At 25.4% G+C, this 22,654-nt stretch overlaps 4 protein-coding genes and 1 pseudogene across 4 annotated transcripts; 3 read left to right on the top strand and 2 right to left on the bottom strand.

Moving 5' to 3' along the window:
* The first annotated feature begins 302 nt into the window (after nucleotides 1-302).
* Nucleotides 303-4,266, top strand: LOC136997506 (uncharacterized). Its single transcript, XM_067348410.1, has 5 exons — nucleotides 303-645; nucleotides 728-930; nucleotides 1,017-1,115; nucleotides 1,216-1,530; nucleotides 3,723-4,266. Exons 1-5 carry the CDS (start codon nucleotides 536-538, stop codon nucleotides 3,728-3,730), a joined length of 735 nt encoding a protein of 244 aa, XP_067204511.1. The 5' UTR covers nucleotides 303-535; the 3' UTR covers nucleotides 3,731-4,266.
* A 9,741-nt stretch (nucleotides 4,267-14,007) lies between these two features.
* On the top strand, nucleotides 14,008-15,936 carry LOC136997136 (ATP synthase subunit a-like). The gene is given in 2 exon segments (XM_067347528.1): nucleotides 14,008-14,019; nucleotides 15,426-15,936. Coding segments are annotated over 2 exon segments (516 nt in total). The 3' UTR covers nucleotides 15,930-15,936.
* A 169-nt stretch (nucleotides 15,937-16,105) lies between these two features.
* Nucleotides 16,106-18,185, top strand: LOC136997133 (cytochrome c oxidase subunit 3-like). Its single transcript, XM_067347489.1, is given in 2 exon segments — nucleotides 16,106-16,115; nucleotides 16,159-18,185. Coding segments are annotated over 2 exon segments (507 nt in total). The 3' UTR covers nucleotides 16,656-18,185.
* LOC136997502 (NADH-ubiquinone oxidoreductase chain 5-like) lies at nucleotides 17,686-19,990 on the bottom strand (annotated as a pseudogene).
* A 779-nt stretch (nucleotides 19,991-20,769) lies between these two features.
* On the bottom strand, nucleotides 20,770-21,999 carry LOC136997505 (NADH-ubiquinone oxidoreductase chain 4-like). Its single transcript, XM_067348409.1, is given in 1 exon segment — nucleotides 20,770-21,999. A coding segment is annotated over 1 exon segment (810 nt). The 5' UTR covers nucleotides 21,861-21,999; the 3' UTR covers nucleotides 20,770-21,050.
* Nucleotides 22,000-22,654: the final 655 nt, after the last annotated feature.

Genomic DNA, 22,654 nt, shown 5'->3' with positions numbered 1-22,654 from the left:
TACAGCTACGGCTAATGCAACCAAGCGCATTAGAAGTAGCGTTATCGAATTATAAGTTGGTTGTTCTTTCATAAAAACATCGATTACTTAATGTTCAAACCTCATGAATTTTATAACGAACTATTAAAATATATACAGGGTGTCTGGCAATAATCGCCCCACCGGTCATATACAGGTAGAGGAGGTCAAATCGAGTAGAAAAGTCCTTTACCATTTTTTAATTTTCATAATAAGCAATTGAGTAATTAACGAAAAAAGATCGGCGAATCCGCGCGAGTAAAGCGCGCGCGGTGAGAAGGACGTCCCACTGCTACGCCACAGTATATGTATAACCAGTAGCGTCACTTGATAGAAATAGTGTCGAAGAAATATCACAGCGCATGCGTTGCATTACTACTGACAACATGGCGTAAGTTGAGCAACACAGTAATGTGGTTATGTTTATCAAACATAGACATAAGTATTAATTTCAATTCTATTAATAAAAGACTGATAATTTTCAGTTTTAAAAAGATTTATAAAAATTTTATGTAAAATGAAACGCGTAATTGTTGGTGGTTTTATGTGTGCAATGAATGATTGCAATGAAAACTCGGGTGCAAATCGTCATTTAAGCTTTTTTCGTTTTCCATCTCATCCAGAAAAGTAAATTATTCACGACAATTTTTCATACGTACGTATAAATATTTAATTATTTCTAAAATTACAGTAATATACTATATTTCAGAGCCAAATTGTGGTTAGAAGCATGTGGTATAAAGAAGAATATCTCACCAAAAAAACTATACAATAATTATAGAGTTTGCTCAAAACATTTTGCTTCTCATATGTTTTTAAATGATTTAAAAAATCGACTTCAGCCACATGCAATTCCGAGTGCAGTTATTATTACTAATAAAAAAGATACTACTATACAGAGTGAAACCAATAGTAAATATATTTTCTATTATTAAGTATATTATTACATTTACATTTGTTTGTTGTTTATTTAATGTATTATTATTACTAAATTTTAGAAAATATTTTAATAGAAACTTCAACTAAAAATTCTACAGGAGATATAGAAACAGATATGTTTAGTGCTGTGGCCATGTGTTCAACAACCAATTTGACAGGTAGAATATTACAATCAAAAAAACAATTTAAAAAAATTTGATTAATCTAAATTTTATTAGATTTATTTCGAAGATGTTTTATTTTTATTTGTAATTTTAGATGTTGTTGTGAGCACAAATTCAACTGAAAATGTTAATATGTCAAATAATGATCATCGAACATCTAAAAATGATAAAACTACTCAGACGGAATTAAAATTATCGAACTCTAGCCCAAGGAAGGTAGCTCTTAGAAGAAAATGTGATGCTGCAGAAAAAAGAGCAAAACGTGCAAAACTGAAATATAATAAGAAAGAAAAGAATATAGAAGACATTACTTTCAACGATTTCCAAAAACTTCTTTACAAATTTTATCCAGAATCGATAGCTGATTTCATGAAAACTCAAGCAGATATTCTACATAAAAAGAAAAATGGTAATAGATATACAAAAGATTTTAAAATGTTCTGTTTAAATTTATATTTTAAAGGACCCAAAGCGTATAGATTATTAAGCAAAACTTTTATTTTACCGTCAAAAAGAACACTTGAACGCACAATAGAAGGACTTATAATTTCCCCAGGATTACAAGATGTTATATTTGAAAGACTTAGGATTAAAACTGAAAATTTACATTCATTAGATAAGTATTGTTGCATAAGCATTGATACGATGTCATTAAAAGCAAGTTTATTTTATATGATTAATAGAGATATGGTAATTGGATTTCATGATACAGGTTGTACTAAAAGTTTCTTAACAGCATGCAATGCAGCGATAATCATGGTTAGAGGTTTGACAAATAAATTTAAGCAACCACTTGGTTATTTTTTTCTTCATTCAGCTATGAATGCTGATGAATTACGAATTATTATTATAGAATGTGTTACAAAGCTTCAAAACATAAATTTAAGAGTTATTGCGGAAGTCACAGATATGGGAACAGATTATCAAAAGGCAGCTAAAAAATTGGGTGTAACTGAAGAAAGTCCTTACTATATCGTTAATGAGCAACAAATATTTTACTTCTTTGATCCACCACATCTTATTAAAGCAGCTAGAAATAATTTATTAACTAACGTTATTAAATCAGGAGATAAAATTATGTCATGGCAATACATAGAAAAATTATTTGAAATAGATAAAGAAAACATAAACAGGTTAGTACCTAAACTGGCTCAGGACACACACATTTATCCCAATAATTTTCAGCGGATGAAAGTAAAATATGCTGCTCAAACCTTAAGTTTTTCTGTAGCTTCTGCTATTAATTCAATGATTTCACTTGGACATTTACCGGCATCTGCTAAAGATACATCAGAATATGTTGAAAAATTAGATGCTGCTTTTGATATTTTTAATTCATCATGTATTAATGAAAAGAAACCAAGCAGAAACGCGTTTGTAGCTTCAGAAGAACAAGTAGAATTGTTAAAATCATTACAAACATACTTCAGCAGCCTCAAAGTTTTTACAAAAGATGGCAAAGATATTACAAAAAAAGTTAATGTATTTAGATACTGGAATCAAAACATAAATAGCTTAAATAAAATGTGGGAATACTTACAGGAAATTCGTTCAGAATTTAAATTTTTATTAATGAGGCGTATCAACCAAGATATACTCGAACATACATTTGGAGATATTAGGAATTTATCGGGCAATGCATTCAACCCAACTCCAGTGCAATTTTATTACTCTTTTAGAAAATCATTTGCTACCAATCATTGTTCAGTTCAGACAGGAAATTGTACCTTAGATATTGAGGAATTGCAAACAGACATGATGACTAGAATAGCACAATTTGAACACGAATCTTTTGTACAAAATACATCACTGCAAAAGAATACATCTATTCAAATTGATGACCATGATTATCGACAAAAAGACGTTGTAGAAGATAATGCATTTTATTATATTTGTGGTTATCTTATGTCAAAGAGTTTGAAAAAACATTCCTGTGATACATGCGAGACTTTTGCCAAAGACATTGACAATTTTAATAATAATAGATATTATACATTATTTAGAGCATTTAAACCTACTGAAGAAAATATATACGGCGGATTATGCGTTCCAAACCAAATATTTGTGACCTATATAGAAAATTTAGATAACATTTTTTTTAACCATTTACGTGCACTTATTTTAAATAAATCCGTTCTTCAAACAATGATTACTTTTTTAGAAAAAGTTTTCTGTCCTCATCCATGTGCTAATTTTCCAAAAAAATATTTTCTCGCATTGTATGCCAGAGTTCGTCTTTATTTTACATTAAAATTCGCTAACAGACGTTTTAAAACTCAAGAAAGAAACAAAAAAATTATAATTTTGACTCATAAATAACTTACTATGGTTAATGTTTGTTTCTCTAAGAATTTATTTTTAGTTTAAGTTATTTATTTTCAGTTTATTATAACTTTATTAATACAATGCTAATATAATTTTTAATTATCAATTATTAAATCTAAATATCAAATTATTTTTGTTATTTAATATAATATTATTATATGTTAAAGATAAATGAAAATAGTTTAAAAATGTATAATTTTTGTTATTTTGTAAACATTATAATAGTGTTGAAAATATTAATAAAGTGTTTTATCTTTTAATTAATATTATTTTTAGGTGACTGAATTCCTGTTAAAATATTCAACACATGCTTATTAAGAAAATAAGTTATTATAATAACAAGACAGAAATAAATTAATACTTTCCGTGCTAATTAAGTACACTAAATAAATTAACAATACGCATGGCAAAATAAAATAAATTATTGTCTTTCCGTAATAAATTGCTAATTGTAACTTGCAAATGTTAAAAATATTATATATTTCTTTATTATCAATTTTTATATAGATGTATTGTAACATTTGAAAAGTTTTGTTTGTTTTCGAAAAGGATAACAAAAAAATTTGAATCATTGATCAAGAATTTATATTGTAATTTAAATTTTATACACACTTCAATTGTAAATAATCAAAATGTACATCAATTTGCTTATAAATAAAATAAAAATTATAAATTTTACCTGTTTATTATAAATACAAAAATAATTTATTATATAATACAATATATATATATTTTATATTCTTATTTATTAATTTTATTTTTCATATTTTTATATGATTACTTGCGTTACTTTAATATTATATTTGCAAATTTGCAATATTTATTTAAAAAAATATTAATTGCGAATACTTGTATAATATGAAAATAATTTTCTATAGTTGTCTTCCTTTCTCACAATTTTAATATTAGCGCGCTACTACTACCAAGAACATGGCGACGTGACATGTGACCTAGGACGCTAACATCAAAAGAACCGACACGGAGTGCCGCTACTGGTTATACATATACTGTGGCTACGCGATCACTAGGACACAAGGATCTAGCGTTACGCGCCGCTCGTATGTTGCCATTGTCATTTGTAGAGCGCTCCTCCCAACGCTTCATCGCGCGCCTAGTGATCGCATAGCAGTGGGATGTCCTTCTCACCGCGCGCGCTTTACTCGCGCGGATTCGCCGATCTTTTTTCGTTAATTACTCAGTACTTATTATGAAAATTAAACAATGGTAAAGGACTTTTCTACTCGATTTGACCTCCTCTACCTGTATATGACCGGTGGGGCGATTATTGCCAGACACCCTGTATAATCCCAATCCACTCTGTCCTCGAACTCTCGGATGAAATCCTCAGATAGTTTTTGGTATTCTGATATTAATTCCCAATCAACTTCGTCCTCGAATTCTCTGATGAAATCCTCAGATAGTTTTTGGTATACAGATATATAATCAAGATTAATCTTGTTCTTAAAATTTACAACAAAATCTTCTGATAGTTTTTGATATCTAGATATTGATTTCCAGTCAACTTTGTCACAAAATTCTCTAATGAAATTCTCCGATAGTTTTTGATGTCTAGATGTACGTTCCCAATCGACTCTGTCGTTAAATTCTCTAATGAAATTCTTCGATAGTTTTTGATGCATAGATACGAGGTTCCAATCGACTCTGTTCTCGAACTTTCTGATGAAATCCTCCGATAATTCTTGGTATTCTGATATACATTTCCAATCTACAGTATCATTAAATTCTCTGATAAAATTTTCTGATAAATTTTGGTATTTAGATGTTAGTTCCCAATCGACTCTGTCGTTAAATTCTCTGATAAAATCTTCCGATAATTTTTGGCGTTTAGATATAAACGTCCAATATACTTTATGATTAAATATATTTTCGAATTCTCTGATAAAATTTTCTGATAATGTCTGATGTTTTACTATATATGTCCAATTTACTTTATTATTAAATTTTCTAATCATATTTTCTGTAAGATTTTGATATATAGATATAAGATCCCAATCTAACTGATCTTGAAATCCTTTGATAAATTGTTCTTGTAGTTTTATATATTTAGATATATATTTCCAGTCTATTATTGTAGATATAATGTATTTTTCTATATATTTTCTTAAGTAAGGTATATTGTAAAATTCAACTATTTCTTGCATTTTTAGTTTTTCGCACATTACAATAATATGTCAAGTTTACTATCAAAAAAGTTGATTATTAAATTTAATAATTTGATATTAAAGATTATGTTGTTTTATTTTAATATCATTAACATATATTTAAAAGAATTCTCAATATACAATGGAAAATTATAACTCGATATCACTCGATGTATGTAGTTGTCTGAATTTATGATTTTATCTATTTGTTTAATAAACTCGTCGTTTGTGTTTAGAGATCTAAATTTGAAATAAAATACTAACAATCCCAAAGTAAAACATATTAAAACTAAAACAAATAATATAATAGTCATTTAAATGGATAACGTTTATTATTATTTGTCAGGAAGTTTTATAATATATATATTTTATATTATAAATTATAATCATATATTTTTAAACCAAGTTACAAATACTTTATCAGATAATTATTTGAAAATAACATCTATAGACGAGAATGTAGATATATTTAAGAATTTAATTTTTGAAAGTGTTATATATCCTAAAAGATTATATATATAATTGTTTTGATGAAATATTTTATGAAATAAAGTTTAAGTTGGATATATGTAATTATATAATGATACAAAATAACTTACTTTTAAGTTTAAACAATGGTAAGAATATAATTAAGATTATATTAAAATTGAATAATGGAATTGTACAAATACTTGATGAAAAACTTAGTGATATTCCATATCTACTAGATATGGAAAATACTATATTACTATTGTACAATTCTACAAATATTAAAAAGTTGAAACATTTAGACGATATAGATTATGTAGTTAAAGATGATATATTTAAAGAAGATAATATCGTCATTAAAAAATTACTTAAATTCAAGAGTGAAAAATATTCAGGTATTATGTATGTAACTGATTTTAAAAATAAGTACTTGTTTGAAGTTTCTAAAAACGAGATAAAGGATGTATCGTTTGGAAATGTTTACATATTTAATAGCGACATAATTGATTGTTTTAATTTAAATGATACAAGTTTATTAATAATGTTATATAGAAGAAGCAAGAAAGGCTTAAAGTATTATATATTTACAAAACAAGACGGGAGTTACATAAAATTTAAGACTATAAATGATGTTATTTCCTATTTGGATGATTATTACACTATAATAAGGGAGTCTGTATATGTAAAATAGTAAAGTTTTTGAAATTTTATAGATTTATGTATAAAAATGAACTTAATTAAGAGAAATAAGTCTGTTGAAGAATATTGTAAGATAAAATTATTTAATTCTTTAAGAAAAATATCTAATGATTTAGATATAACTAATGATAACCTAACTTCTTTTATAGATAAGTTAAATATAATTAATAATATAACAACAGAAGAATTAGTTGATTATCTATCTGGTTATTTATACGAAAAAGTACTTAATAATTACGATTATGCAGTTTTAGCATCTAGAGTTGTTTTGTTTAATATTAATAAATCTGGTTTTAAAACATTTGATGAATATGTTAACTTTTTTGTTGATATATTTAATAATGATTTTATTGATACATATAATAGATATAAGGACGATATTAACGAAATAATTTTGCATGATAAATATGTTTCTAATTATATAGGACTTAAAACATTGACATCTTATTTGTTGAAGTACAACAATAAGATAGAAAATCCTTGTTATATATGGATGAGAGTATCTATTTCTATAAATAGTAAGTATGACTCAGATATTGAAAGTATAAAGAAGACGTATAAGTCACTATTGAATGGATTTTATATACACGGATCTCCTACATTATTTAATTCTGGACTTAAAAACCAACAGTTATCTAGTTGTTATTTATTACAGATGGATGATAGTATAGATAGTATTTATGATTCTTTGAAGGACATTGCAAAGATATCTCAAGGAGCCGGTGGTGTAGGACTTGGTATAACCGGTATAAGAAACGAAGGTTCTAAGATAAGAAAGGTTGATATATCTAATGGTTGATATATCTAATGGTATAGTAGGAGTTTTAAAAAATATTAATTCAACGGTCAATTATGTAAACCAGTGCTCGGAATTAGTCTGAACATTTCAGCCGATTTCCGTGGTATACGCCTCTTTTCCTCTCCTTACCGCGCGCGCCGCAGCCGCTAGGGCCAGCGCCGCCGAGCGTTAGGAGCGACACTATCTGATTGTGAGTGGGTTCTTCTCCCTATTTATTAAAATTAAAAAAATGTATTAAAATTTATTAAAAATAAATTTTTTATTTTTAAATTTATTAAGTGTAAATATTTCAATAGATTTTGACGTCACCCATGAGATACTAATGCTGACGCGTTTTTTTTTAAGTGGTTTCCCCCGTAGACCTATTCCACTAAAGATAAAAATAAATTCTTAATTTAAAAAAAAATATATATAAAAGAGATTTTCTTAATTAGATTTTCTTGGCCTTTTATGGGAATGAACAATTGATGCAATAATGTAGATAAAAACCACTTTTTGAAAAACGTGTCAGTATTAGTACCTCATGGGTGACATAGAAATCTATTGAAATATTTCCACTTAATAAATTTAAAAATAAAAAATTTATTTTTAATAAATTTTAATACATTTTTTTAAATTTTAATAAATAGGGAGAAGAACCCACTCATAATCAGATAGTGTCGCTCCTAACGCTCGGCGGCGCTGGCCCTAGCGGCTGCGGCGCGCGCGGTAAGAAGAGGAAAGGAGGCGTATACCACGGAAATCGGCTGAAATGTTCAGACTAATTCCGAGCACTGATGTAAACCAATCTGGTAAAAGACCAGGATCTGCTGCTGTATATTTAGAACCATGGCATCCTGATATATTAAAATTTGTAGGCGCTAAAAGATTTTTACAAAACGAGGAATTTTCAGCAAAAGATTTATTTTATGGATTATGGATTCCTGATATATTTATGAGAAGAGTTAAATCAGGAGGTAAGTGGTCGCTGTTTGATCCTAGCGTATGTAAGAACTTACACAATACACACGGAAAAGAGTTCGAGGAACTGTATGAATATTATGAAAACAAAGGTATGTATACAGATCAGATAGATCCTAGAGATTTGTGGGATAAAATTATAGATACTCAGATAGAAACTGGAGGTCCTTATATTTTATTTAAAGATACGTGTAACATACAATCTAATCAAAATAATCTTGGTACAATTAGATGTAGTAATCTTTGTGCTGAAATAATACAATATTCATCATCCAAAAGTATATCAGTTTGTAATTTAGCATCTATAAATTTGGTAAAGATGTTAAGAAATAATAAATTTGATTTTAACTTACTTAAAGAAACTGTTGAGTTGATAGTAGAAAATCTTAATAAGATTATAGATGTAAATCATTATCCGTCCGATAGTGCATTATTATCAAATCTAGAAAATAGACCTATAGGTATAGGAGTTCAAGGTTTAGCTGACTTATTTCATGAAATGAAATATTCATACGAAGACGAAGAGGCTAAATTGTTAAACAAGAATATATTCGAATCTATATATTATTATGCATTAAATAAAAGTTGTAATTTGGCTAGAAAATATAATAAAACATATAAAAATTATAGTACATCTCTTGTTTCAAAAGGATTACTTTATTTCGATTTCTATGATCTAAACGATTATAAGTTTATTAATGATTTCGATTCTCTTAGATTAAAGATTAGAAAATTTGGACTATATAATAGTTTGTTAATTGCTCAAATGCCAACAGCAACAACATCTCAGATATTAGGGAATTACGATTGTGTTGAACCTTGGATATGTAATATATACTATAAAAAAGTGCTAAATGGGAATTTTAAAATTGTTAATAGAAGAATGTATGATGATATTAAAAAAATTGGATTGTGGGATGATAACATGAAGAATAAAATATTAAATAATAACGAATCTATAAGAAATATTTTATCAATACCTGAAAATATAAGAAGAATATATAAGACAATATATGAATTGGACAGTGATGTATTAATTGATTATTATATAGACAGGGCTCTGTTTATAGATCAAAGCCAATCTATGAATATTTATATAAATAGTAATGAGGAAGATATATATAACAAAATAAATAGGTTGATATATTCAAAGCATGGAAATGTAAGTTAAAGACAGGATTATATTACTTAAGAATAGAGACAAAATATATCAAACCTAAGGAATTATGTGAATCTTGTTCATCTTAAATATAATTTTTTATTTTGTTTATTATATATTTAATATTTAATTATAATTTGAAATTTTATTGCTGTATGTAAAATGGATAAGGCAAATTGTAGACATCTTCTGTTTTACAAGACTTCAGATAATGCCTATGCTCCAGTTAAGGCATCGATGTGTTCTGCTGGATATGACTTAAGAGCGTCCTCAGATCATATTATCTATCCAATTCCAAATAAAAATGATCCTATACCGACTAATTTGAAAGTTATAATACCAAACGGATGTTATGGAAGAATTGCTTCCAGATCTGGACTGGCTTTAAAATTGTTAGATGTAGGAGGAGGCGTTGTAGACAGTGATTATAGAGGAGAGATATTTGTAATAATGTATAACTATGGAGATGCTCCGTTTGTAATAAATAAAGGAGATAAAATTGCTCAAATTATATGTGAGAAGATAGAAAATGTTGAATTATTAGAGATTACAAAAAATGAATTAGATATCAATAATACAGAAAGAGGATCAAAAGGATTTGGATCTAGTGGAATAAAATAGTAAGTTACATTCCTTTTATAAAATTTTTAATCTTAATTTTAGTATTTTTATCTTTAGAACTTAAATGTTTCGATTTTAACGATAGAATTTTTTTTTCTGGATGGTATGCGAATCCGTACATATTATGTTTATAGCTTTTAATTTCGTTTAAGAATGTCATGTTATTGTATCTTTTATATTTTATATATATGTTTTTATCATTAAATTTATATAAATTTTTATGTAATAATGACTTTCTTATACACCATTTATGATTGTGATATTCGTTATCTAACATCGTTCTGTATATATAACATCTTGAAAAAGTAACGTTTGTAAAATATTTTACGACATGTTCCATTCCGAGGCATATACATATTTTTGGTTTATTTGTTTCCATTACTAAATTTGTATATTCCCAATACTTGGATTTGTAATCAGAAAAGTTTGACTTTCCTCCTGGTAGTATATATCCTGTTATGTTGTATATATCGTCATATGATCTGAATGTGTTTTTATCGAAGCTATTATTAAGAGTTATGATTTTATCTATTTCGTTGAAGTAATTATATATATGACTTAAATCAGTATGTTCTGATTCTTTGAATACAATAAGTTCTGATTTACAAGAAAAAATTATAACTAATAAAATTAATAATTTCATTTATTATATTATAATTATAAATAGTTTTAAGATTGGAATAAATTAATATTATTAATGTTTATACAAATATTTAAAGATTAACGACTAGAAAAATGTACAATATTAATTATTTTAGAACACACATGCTCCTCCCGGTCTTCTGTGATCAAATGTTGCAGAAATTTTACCATTATCAATACTTATTCCTGTAACTGCACTATAATCTCCCCTCATATATGGTATTGATTCGTGGTAGTTATATCTTCTGTATAATTCACGATTATTTTTACTAAATTCTCTTTCGGAGAATAATAAATTTGGCTCGAGTTGATGATGAAATCTCGGAGCTTTGATAGCATCAACTATATTCATATCTTTGTTTATAATATTATTTAACACTTGAACTATTGATGATATTATTTTATGACCTCCAGCTGCTCCTAATACGTATTTGGCATTATATTTATTAGTCTTTTTGTCTAACTCACTTAAAATACTAGTTGCAATAGACGAGATAGGATATTTTCCTGGCTCTGGAAAATTATATTTAGCAGGAGGGAGATGACCGGCGTCTATCCTATTTGGAAGTGAAAAATCGCTCATTTGGTTGTTAAATATTATACCAGATTTTGAAATGATCCACGATCCAAATCTTAAATTTATTGTACTCGTTAGGGAAATAATAGCATCATTTGTTTTAATTACAATATTTGCTGTTCCAGAGTCTGGTAATAATGAAAATCTCTGATAGTAATGTTTATCGTCGTTAGATGTTTTATTATTCAATAATATTTTATTTAACGTTATTTCTTGGAATTTTTTATTTTTCATCAATCCGATTAATCCATTCATATTATTGAATCTCGGATCTCCGAAATTTGTCCTAATTGAAAATGAATACTTCAATGCTTCTATTATTACATAGTTCAATCTTTGTTTATCGGAGTTATTATTCTTTTCCATATATGATTCTAGGATACTTAAAACAAAAATAACAGATATACCTCCCCCTGGAAGATTTGTTGTTTCTAACTTGTATCTTTTTCCGTTGAAAGTATAATACTGAACCAAGGGTTTTGTAATTAATGGTTTGACTTTAAGAAAGTCGTTGTTTGTTAATATTCCGTTTTGCGAATTAACTTCATTTAATAGCATCGTTGTGTATGTTTTATTTCTGTAAAATAGTTCTCCTCCATACTTTGAAATATCTTTTAGAGTTTTTGATAAATCTTTTCTTATCCATATATCGTTATTTTGGTATACCACATTCCAGTTTTATTATTTATAAAAACATCTCTATATTTTTCTTCAATATATATATATATATATATATATATATATATATATATATATATACATGTATTGATATTTCTCTAGTATATCTCCTATTACACATTCAAATCCGTTATCTGCAAGTTTTGCTATTGGATTCACTATATTTTCCCACTTTAACTTTCCATAATTATTATGCAAATGGTAATATCCCTTTAAGGCGAAAGGAACTCCAACTACTTTACCAAATATTTTATTAGAAGTTTTAAAATCAAAAGAAGATGTATTTAATTTTATAGGCGCGACTTCTCTGGAATTTATTATAAAAGTTTTATCTGTTTTTAAAAATTTTATTATTCCAAAGAATCCTCCTCCGAGTCCCATATCTTGAGGTTTTCCAACACCTTCACATAACATAGTCGAAATAGCTGCATCAATCGCGTTACCTCCCTTTTCAATTATTTCTTTTGCGTTCTCTACGCATACTCTAAAGTTACTAACTATTGCATTGTTCCCAATCTTATCATATATAGAACTATCATATTTTTTACAGCTACAAACTAATAATTCTACTAAATATAAAAAGTATAACAGTTTCATTTATTTAAAATGAAAATTTAACAAATATTGAAAATATAATGACTAGAAAATATTGCTGGAAGATGAAAACAAAATTTGTTAATTATATATACTCGAATCTACTAAATCTTAATCCATAACCTCCTCTTCTCAAATCAAATACTGGTTCTCTTATAAATTCCAGTAACAGTATTGTATGAGCTATAATCATAAATTACCACGTTATTATTTTTCATTCCATTGACTCTTTCATAATATTTATCACATAATCTATTAGTAAGATAGCATTTTTCGGCTTGTATTTCTTTATATTTATTCGAAAACAATCTAGGATTATCAATTGCGTCTTTAAATGTCATATTATTTCTAAAGATATTATACATAACGTTTAATACTCCACTTGGAATTCTATATCCACCAGTTCCTCCCATCATTAATATAGGTTTTTTGTTCTTTAACATTATTATTACTGATGAATATGATGGGGGCGAAATTCTAGATATTGATTTATTATAATAATCTGGAAAATCTTTTAGTTGATTATTTAAAATAACACCAGTTGAATTAGATATAAAATTAGATCCAAAATATCTATTTATTGTACTCGTGAAACACAAGCAGTTATATTTATCGTCTTGAATACAAATATTTGTAGTTCCATAGTTATATAAATCTTTAATAATATCTTCTGATATTGTCCATTATAAAAATGATTTATTCCTTTGTTCTTAATTTTAGATAATGTATTACACAATTCTATATTTCTCATTTTACCATTTGTTCCTATTAAATGTTTAAAATTTTGGTAGTAATTTATTATTCTCAATAAATTTCTATCTGCAGGAACTCCGTTTTTACACAGTACTTCTAAATATTCTATTATTTTACGTAAGTTCATCTTTCCCCATCTTCTATGTATAGCTTGATATCCTCTTAATGCACCTGGTACACCAATTTCATAAAAGTTATTTTTTATATCAGAAAGTTTAGTTAATTTTTTTGGAGATACTTCTCTTGCGTCTACCATAAAAACTTCTCTATTCATTTTTACAATACCTGTAAATCCACCGCCTATTCCAGAATCTTGTGGGGAAACTAGTCCCTCGCACAACATTACTCCTATAGATGCATCTATGATATTCCCTCCAAGAAGTATCAGATTTCTACCTACTGATGTGCAATAAATACTGTTTGTGACTATTGAATATTGTGGAGTCCACATGTTAAACTCAGTAAGTATAGAAAATTGAAAATAAAAAATTTTCTCATTTATAAATGTATAAATTGTGCATTAAAATGTTAGCTATTTTATTTGTTGCAATAAATGTTTATTGTAATAGTACTATAGACGAATTAGATAAAGAAATGAAGCAATATTTGGAAGAAGCTTATAAACAAATAAAACCTTTAAATTATACTTTCTATTAAGTATAATAATATTATCTTAAAGATTTAAATTATACTTATTAAGTATGATAATATTATCTTAGATTTAAATATGTATATTTTAAAGGATCTCTTTTTTTTTATAGTTTATCTCTCCATATTAGATCTGGAACAGACTTAAACTAATATAATGGTTATAAATTGAGTCCCTCTTATACAATAGATTGATTATAAATATATATCCATATAAAATTATAGTAAACTTATCACAAACATATAAAGTTAACAAAATAGAATAAAATGATTACAAATATAAGAAACCATTAAAATTATAATTAACCGATCACAAACACTGAATAAAATTACAGTGACAAAACACCTTAATTGCACAAAATCACAAAAGTAAAAAAGTAATAACAAATGTAAATTTTATGTCTTTTTAGGTAACTTCTTAATTTATTATATATAATTGTCAATTTCAATAGAGAACTCTAATGAATAACTTTGATGATTCTTTATAATTATCCAATTTACGTAATCTTTAAATTCTCTTATAAAATTCTCGGACAATACCTGATATCTTGAGATAAAGTCCCAATTAACTTTATCTGAAAATTCTCTTATTGTATCTTCTGACATACGTTGATATTTTGACGTAATCTCCTAATTTATAAAATCTTTATACTCTAATAGAAAATTTTTTGATAAATTTTGGTATTTTAGTATAACGTTTAAATTTAAATTCAATAAATGTTTCCTTATAAAATTTTCAGATAATATTTGGTTAATTTGTATACATTGCCAACATATAAGATTTGAGAATTTATCTATTATTTCTTCAGATAAACTTTGATAAATTTTTAAGATAAAAATTATTTTATTAGATGAAATTTAAATTTAATTTATCAAGTCTTTTCCAATTATAAAATTCTTTATTACCTAGCTTACATAATTTTGTCGCATTAATATAATTATTTTCTTTCATCATTATCAATTCAAATTCATCATACCTGATGTAACAAAATCTATCATTAATCTCCTTAGAAATTAAAGATTTGAAGTCCATTTTCTTACTTTTATAAAGAAATAATAAAATTTCATATTATTTCAAAGAATTATAACCGTTATTTAGAAACATTATCATTAAATTATTTTTAATCTAATTTAATTGACGAAGTCTTATTTATTCCATTACTATACCCCGAAGGACCCTATTCTCCTTGAGATCCATTCTCTCCTTTATCTCCTTTAGGGCCTGTTTTACTGTGGGCCCTACTCATTTTCAAATATTATTATTTTTATAAGATTATTTATATTTATTTTAATTAATAATTTTATAGGCTTATTTCCATATATTTTTACAGCTTCAAGACATATAAGATTTTGTATATCAATATCATTAACTTTATGATTATCTATAATTATTTATAAATTAATAAACTATTTAAATGATTTTTTAGCTCATTTAACTCCACATGGTACCCCTACTATTCTCATACCTTTTATAGTTTTAATTGAATCAATCAGATTATTAATTCGACCTTTGACTTTAGCTATTCGTTTAACTGTTAATATAATTGCAGGACATCTTCTTCTATGTTTATTAGGATCCACAGGATTATCTATCAATAATTCATTTATACTCATAATATTAATTCTAACTCAATTATTGTTATATACTTTAGAAATCTCAGTATCAATTATTCAATCCTATGTATTTTCAATCCTAACAACATTATATAGAACAGAAATTTAAATTTCTATGTCAGTTACACATAATCACCCATTCCACCTAGTCTCTATCAGACCCTGATCTATTATTATTTCATTTAGTTTAATAAATAATTTAATTATAGTAATTAGCTGATTTCATAAAATAAATTATTTTACATTATTAACAGTCCCAGGAACTTTATTATGCATATATCAATGATGGCGAGATGTGACTCGAGAGGCAACCCTTCAAGGGTGTCATACCCCCTTAGTTTATAATGGTATACGCATGGGAATAATTTTATTTATTGTTTCAGAAGTTTTATTCTTCTTTTCCTTTTTTTGAGCTTATTTTCACTCATCTTTATCCCCAGCAATAGAAATCGGACAGTCATGACCCCCTTTAGGAATCATCCCTTTTAACCCCTTTGATATCCCTTTATTAAATACCATCATCTTAGTTTCCTCTGGATTAACCGTCACATGATCTCACCATGCTATATTAAATAATAATTATAAAGAAAGAATTATCAGACTTTTAATAACAATTTTATTAGGAATTTACTTTTCAGCGTTACAACTTATTGAATATATTGAAGAACCTTTCACAATCTCAGATTCTGTTTATGGATCAAGATTTTTTGTAGCTACAGGCTTCCACAGATTACATGTAATTATTGGAACTATATTTCTTTTTTTTACATTCTATCGAATAAGTTTACTTCACTTTTCTTCTACACATTATTTTGGATTTGAGGCAGCAGCATGATATTGACACTTTGTTGATGTTGTCTGATTGTTTCTTTATGTATCAATTTATTGATGAAGATTTAAAAAAATAATTCTTAAATAATTTTATTAACAAATATACATATTTATATAGTATAATAAATATTACAATTAACTTCTAATTAATAAATTTAATCTATTAAATTAATATAAATAATTTTAACATTAATTTCAATATTTTTTATTCTTTTTTTTAATTTCTCTTATAATATTATCAATTAATTTTTTAATTTCAAAAAAAAGATTTATAGATCGAGAAAAGTCCTCTCCTTTTGAATGTGGTTTTGACCCATTATCAAATTCTCGCATTCCTTTTAGAATTCAATTTTTTATAATCAGGTTAATTTTTTTAATTTTTGATATCGAAATTACTTTATTAATCCCCCTAATTTATTTATTCTTCTACATAAATATAACAGTAATTTTTACCACTTTTTTATTTTTAATTATCTTAATTATTGGTTTATATTTAGAATATTTAGAAGAATCAATAGACTGAAAATTATAAATAATTATTTCATTGGACATTAGTTAAACCATAACTCTTAAATTGCATTTAAAAATTATAAACAAAATTTATATGTCTAAAATAATTTTCACTTAACCTTTAAAGTAAACCTTACATTTAATTTCGACTTAAAATTTTGATTATATTAATAATCTAAAGGTTTTAACTAAAACCAAAAAAGAGGTAAATTATTGTTAATAATTTAATTGAATTTTAATTAATTCTAGTTAAACTAATGTCTCTTTATCAATTAACCACCAAATCACTTTATTTTATAAAATTTTAGATATATTTAAAATTGAACTTCTAATTCAATCACTAATGAAAAATAAATTCATTATATATCTCTTATTAAATATTTATTTATATAGTTTAAATCAAAACATTATATTTTCAATATAAAAATAATAATATATTAATATCTTATTTATAAATATTTAAAAATACATCATATATTATCTTAATATCTTCAATATTATACTTTAAATTTAAGCTATTTAAATAAATAAAATAAATAAACAATACAAATATTGCTATTACAACTATAAATATATAAATTTTATAAATATTTAAACCAAATTTCATATAATTTATAATCAAACTTATTATTATTAAACGATTTGAATACTCAATTCAAGTTTTATCAATTAAATAAAAATTTTTTCTAATATATAAAACAGGCTTATAAATATATATTATTAAATAATTTAAAAATTATATAGACCTAAAAAAATATATATAAATATATAAATTAATTATATTAATTAAATACATTAAATTTCCAAAAATTAACCCAAATCCACATAAAATTAAAGTTAAAATTTTAATATAAAATATTAAAAAAGGCACATAAAAATCAAACAAAAATAACCAATTTATTATTCTGCCAACAATTATTCTTAAAATCATCAAAATTATTATTGAAAAATTTATAAATATATTTTCTTTTACAAATAAATATCTATAAAATTTTATTTCTCCAAAAAATAAATAATAAAATAATCGAAATGAATAAGATACTGTTAAAGTTAAAGAAAAAATAATTATAAATAACACACACACACACACACACACACACACACACACACACACACACAAAAACAAATTTATATTATTCAAATAAACCAATTCTATAATCAAATCCTTAGAATAAAAGCCAGCTAAAAATGTACAGCCACATAAAGATAAGTTAGAAATATAAAATCTTATTATAGTAAAAGGAACTAATTTATTTAATGACCCATAATTTCAAATGTCTTGATTATTATTTATTAAATGAATCATAATTCCAGCACACATAAATAATAAAGATTTAAAGATAGCATGTGTTAATAAATGATAAAATGAAATTAATCTAAACCCCATTCTTAAAATTATTATTATTAACCCTAACTGACTTAATGTAGAAAGAGCAATAATTTTTTTAAAATCAAATTCAATATTAGCCATTAATCCTGCCATAAATATAGTTAAAACGGAAATAAATAATAAAAATTTATTTAAATTCCTTTTTATTAATAAATTATTAAATCGAATTATTAAGTAAACCCCAGCAGTAACTAATGTAGAAGAATGAACTAAAGCAGATACTGGGGTAGGGGCTGCTATAGCTATTGGTAACCAAGAAGAAAAAGGAATCTGAGCTCTCTTAGTTATAGCGGCCAAAATCAAAAATATTATTACAATACTACTATCTAATATATACATATTCCACCTCCCATACATAACTATTAAACCAATAGATATCAATAATCCTACATCCCCAATTCGATTACATAACACAGTTACTATCCCTGAATTATAAGACATATAATTTTGATAATAAATAACTAAACAATAAGAAACTAAACCTAACCCATCCCACCCAAATAAAATACTAAAAATATTAGAACTTAAAATCATAATAATCATAGATATAATAAATATAAAAACTAATAATATAAAACGATCTATATTTTTATCACCATCTATATATATTTTTCTATTAGGTGTTGGAATTAATTCGTAGCGTTTTACGAGAGATGGCGGGGATACTACAGTTTTCTGTTTTTATCGTCAGAAGCAAATTTATCTTAAATCAGCTGTTAGGTTAGGTGTTATTTTTACGACCCATCTTACTTTCACTTGTTAATAACATCAAGTTATAATTATTTAAATATGTCTAAATTTATACCAAATAAAGTGTTTTTGCGGGGAGTTTTATTACATTACTTTCATATGAATAAAACTGCTGCGGAAAGCCATAGGATTTTAGAAGAAGTTTACGGTGAGCAAGCTTTAGCTGAACAAACGTGTCGGAAGTGGTTTGCGCGATTCAAGAGCGGTGATTTCGACTTAGAAGACAAGGAACGACCTGGACAGCCAAAAAAGTTTGAAGACAAAGAATTGGAGACATTACTTGAGGAGAACTCAACTCAAACGCTCGAAGAGTTGTCCACATCGTTGGGGGTTGACTTTTCAACAGTGGGAAAACGACTTAAAGCGTTAAGGATGATCCAAAAGGAAGGACATTGGGTTCCATACGAATTAAAGCCGAGGGACGTTGAAAGGCGTTTTTTGACTTGCGAGTTACTGCTTCAACGGTACAAAAGAAAAAGTTTTTTACATCGGATTGTTACTGGTAATGAAAAATGGATATATTACGATAACCCCAAGCGCAGAAAATCATGGGTTAAGCCTGGACAACCATCATCATCAGTACCAAAACGTAATATTCATGGATCTAAGCTTCTTCTTTGCATTTGGTGGGATCAACGGGGTGTGGTTTACTACGAACTGCTGAATCCGAATGAAACCATCACTGGGGATCGTTACTGACTGCAATTGATGCGCTTGAGTCGGGCATTGAAGGAGAAACGGCCGGAATGGAGCGAAAGGCACGACAAAATTATTTTGCTGCACGACAATGTTAGACCGCACGTCGCAAAGCCAGTGCAAACGTACCTGCAAACACTGAAATGGGAAGTCCTAACCCACCCGCCGTATTCTCCAGATATTGCTCCTTCGGATTATCACTTGTTCCGGTCGATGGCCCATGGTTTGTCCGCGGAGAAATTTACTTCTTATGAAGAATGCAAAACTTGGATTGATTCATGGATCGCCTCTAAGGACGAAGCGTTTTTTCGACGAGGTATCCGTCTCTTACCCGAAAGATGGGAAAAAGTTGTGGCAAGCGATGGAAAATATTTTTAGTAATGTATTTTTATATTTAAACTTAGAATAAATCGTTGTTTCTCTCTAAAAAAACGCTACGAATTAATTCCAACACCTAATATATAAAAAAATTATTGATGAAATCAACAAAACAAAACCTATAAATAATAAAGATACCCAATCTAATAATAAAAATAATTCTAAATTCAAAGAATAATATCTAATTATTAACCACTCTATTATAATTATATAATCAAAAACATATAATCATATCTTTACTAATAAAAATAAAACAAACGTTATAAATATATAAAAAGAATAAACTAATATATTAATAATAATTTAAGATATATTTTTATTTTTTATATAACTATAATCCCACAAATTATTATTTTAATTTTTAAACTACTTAAATTAATAATACTAATAAAACATGATTAAATTTAATAATAAAAAAACTAAAGGATATAAATGTAAAATTAAAACAATTATTCCTTTAACTAAACTAAAATTAATTTTTTCTTCAATATATATATTACCATGTTGAATATACGCAAATAAATATAAAGAATATGCCCTTCTAAAAAAACAAATAATTATCAAATAAACAAATATTCTCAACCTCCATCTAACAATAGTTATAATTATTAAAACTTCACTAATAAAATTTAAAGATAAAGGAAAAGAAAAATTAGATGAACATAAAAAAAATCATCAAATGGAATAAACTGGTAAAATTGTTAACATTCCTTTATTTAAAAAAATAATTCGTCTATGAGATTTTATATAATAAATATTAACTATATAAAATAAACCTGACGAACATAACCCATGGCCAATTATTATAATATAAGATCTTAAAATTCCTAATTTTATTATAGTTATCATAGAAGCTAATAAAAAATTTATATGTACTACAGAAGAATAAGCCACCAAACTTTTTAAATCAATCTGTGTTAAACATAATAGCCTCACTACCAACCTCCCTACAATAGAAACTCTAAAAATTAAATAATTAAAATTAATACATCTATAAACAAAAATTATTATTAAACGAATAAGACCATAAGTTCCTAATTTTAATAAAATAGCTGCTAATACTATAGAACCATAAACAGGAGCCTCCACATGGGCTTTAGGTAATCATACATGAAAAAGATAAATAGGTAATTTAATAAAAAAAGCTCTAAAAATAATTAAATAATCAAAAAATCTTATTAAATAATTATTCATAATATATATTATTAAATTTATATTAAAAGATTTAAATCTATAAAATAATCAAAAAATATAAATCAATAAAGGTAAGGAAATAGATAATGTATATATTATTAAATAAAACCCCGCACTCAATCGTTCTGGGTTAATTCCTCAATAAATAATTTAAAAAAATGTTGGAATTAATCTCACCTCAAAAAAAAAATAAAACACTATTAATCTTAATGAACAAAAAAACCCAATAAAAACTTTCAATAAAATTATAAATAAAAATATCTTTAATAACTCCTTTTTATCTAAACACATAAATATTAATCTTAAAATTCATATTCTTAAAATATTTATAAAAAAAGAATAATTATCAACCCCAAAATAATTTATTAATAAATGAATATAAATCCCCCTAATTTCTATATATATAAATAAATATAAAAATCTTATAAAAAATAATAAATTATAATAAAAACTCAATAAAATTTTTTTATTAATAACTATTATAAAATTCATAAAAATTAATATAAAAATAAATTTTAACATAATAAAAAAATTAATAATAACCATTCTAATTAAAACTTTCTTATATTAAAAGAGTAATACAATTCATTACCAGAATATCGAATAACCAAAACTAATAAAGTAATCCCCAAAACTCTCTCACAAACTCTAAATACCAAATAATAAATTAAATAAAATTCAATTTTTAATATTCTAAACACCATAAACATAATTATAGAAATATTAATAATCATCACTTCTAAAAATATTAAAATAACTAATATATACTTAAACAATAAAATTAATAAAACTAAAGTCATAAAAAAATATGAATATAAATTATAACATCATAAAAAATATAATTAAAATAATTATTTAAAAATAATTAAATAAAATAATGAATTTAGCTTTATAGTTTAACTTAAAACATAAATTTTGTAAATTTAAAATATAATAATAATATTTAAGCTATCAAATAATTAAAAAATCTAAAATAACCTCTAATATTTATATTAAAATTTAAAATATGCCTTATAATTACCAAAAATTAATAATAAACACATATTCATTCCACATATTATTTTCTTAATTATAAATAACTATTT

The sequence above is a fragment of the Linepithema humile genome, chromosome 1, assembly GCF_040581485.1.
Source record: "Linepithema humile isolate Giens D197 chromosome 1, Lhum_UNIL_v1.0, whole genome shotgun sequence".
Lineage (NCBI taxonomy): Eukaryota > Metazoa > Arthropoda > Insecta > Hymenoptera > Formicidae > Linepithema > Linepithema humile.
The sequence above is the reverse complement of the archived record's forward strand: the minus strand, read 5'-3'. Positions and strand labels throughout refer to the sequence as shown.

Coding starts and splice junctions, on each gene's coding strand:
- LOC136997506 (XM_067348410.1), top strand. CDS start 536: ATGAAACGCGTAATTGTTGGTGGTTTTATGTGTGCAATGAATGATTGC. Junction 646..727: donor TTTCCATCTCATCCAGAAAA/GTAAATTATTCA, acceptor ACTATATTTCAG/AGCCAAATTGTGGTTAGAAG. Junction 931..1,016: donor TATACAGAGTGAAACCAATA/GTAAATATATTT, acceptor ACTAAATTTTAG/AAAATATTTTAATAGAAACT.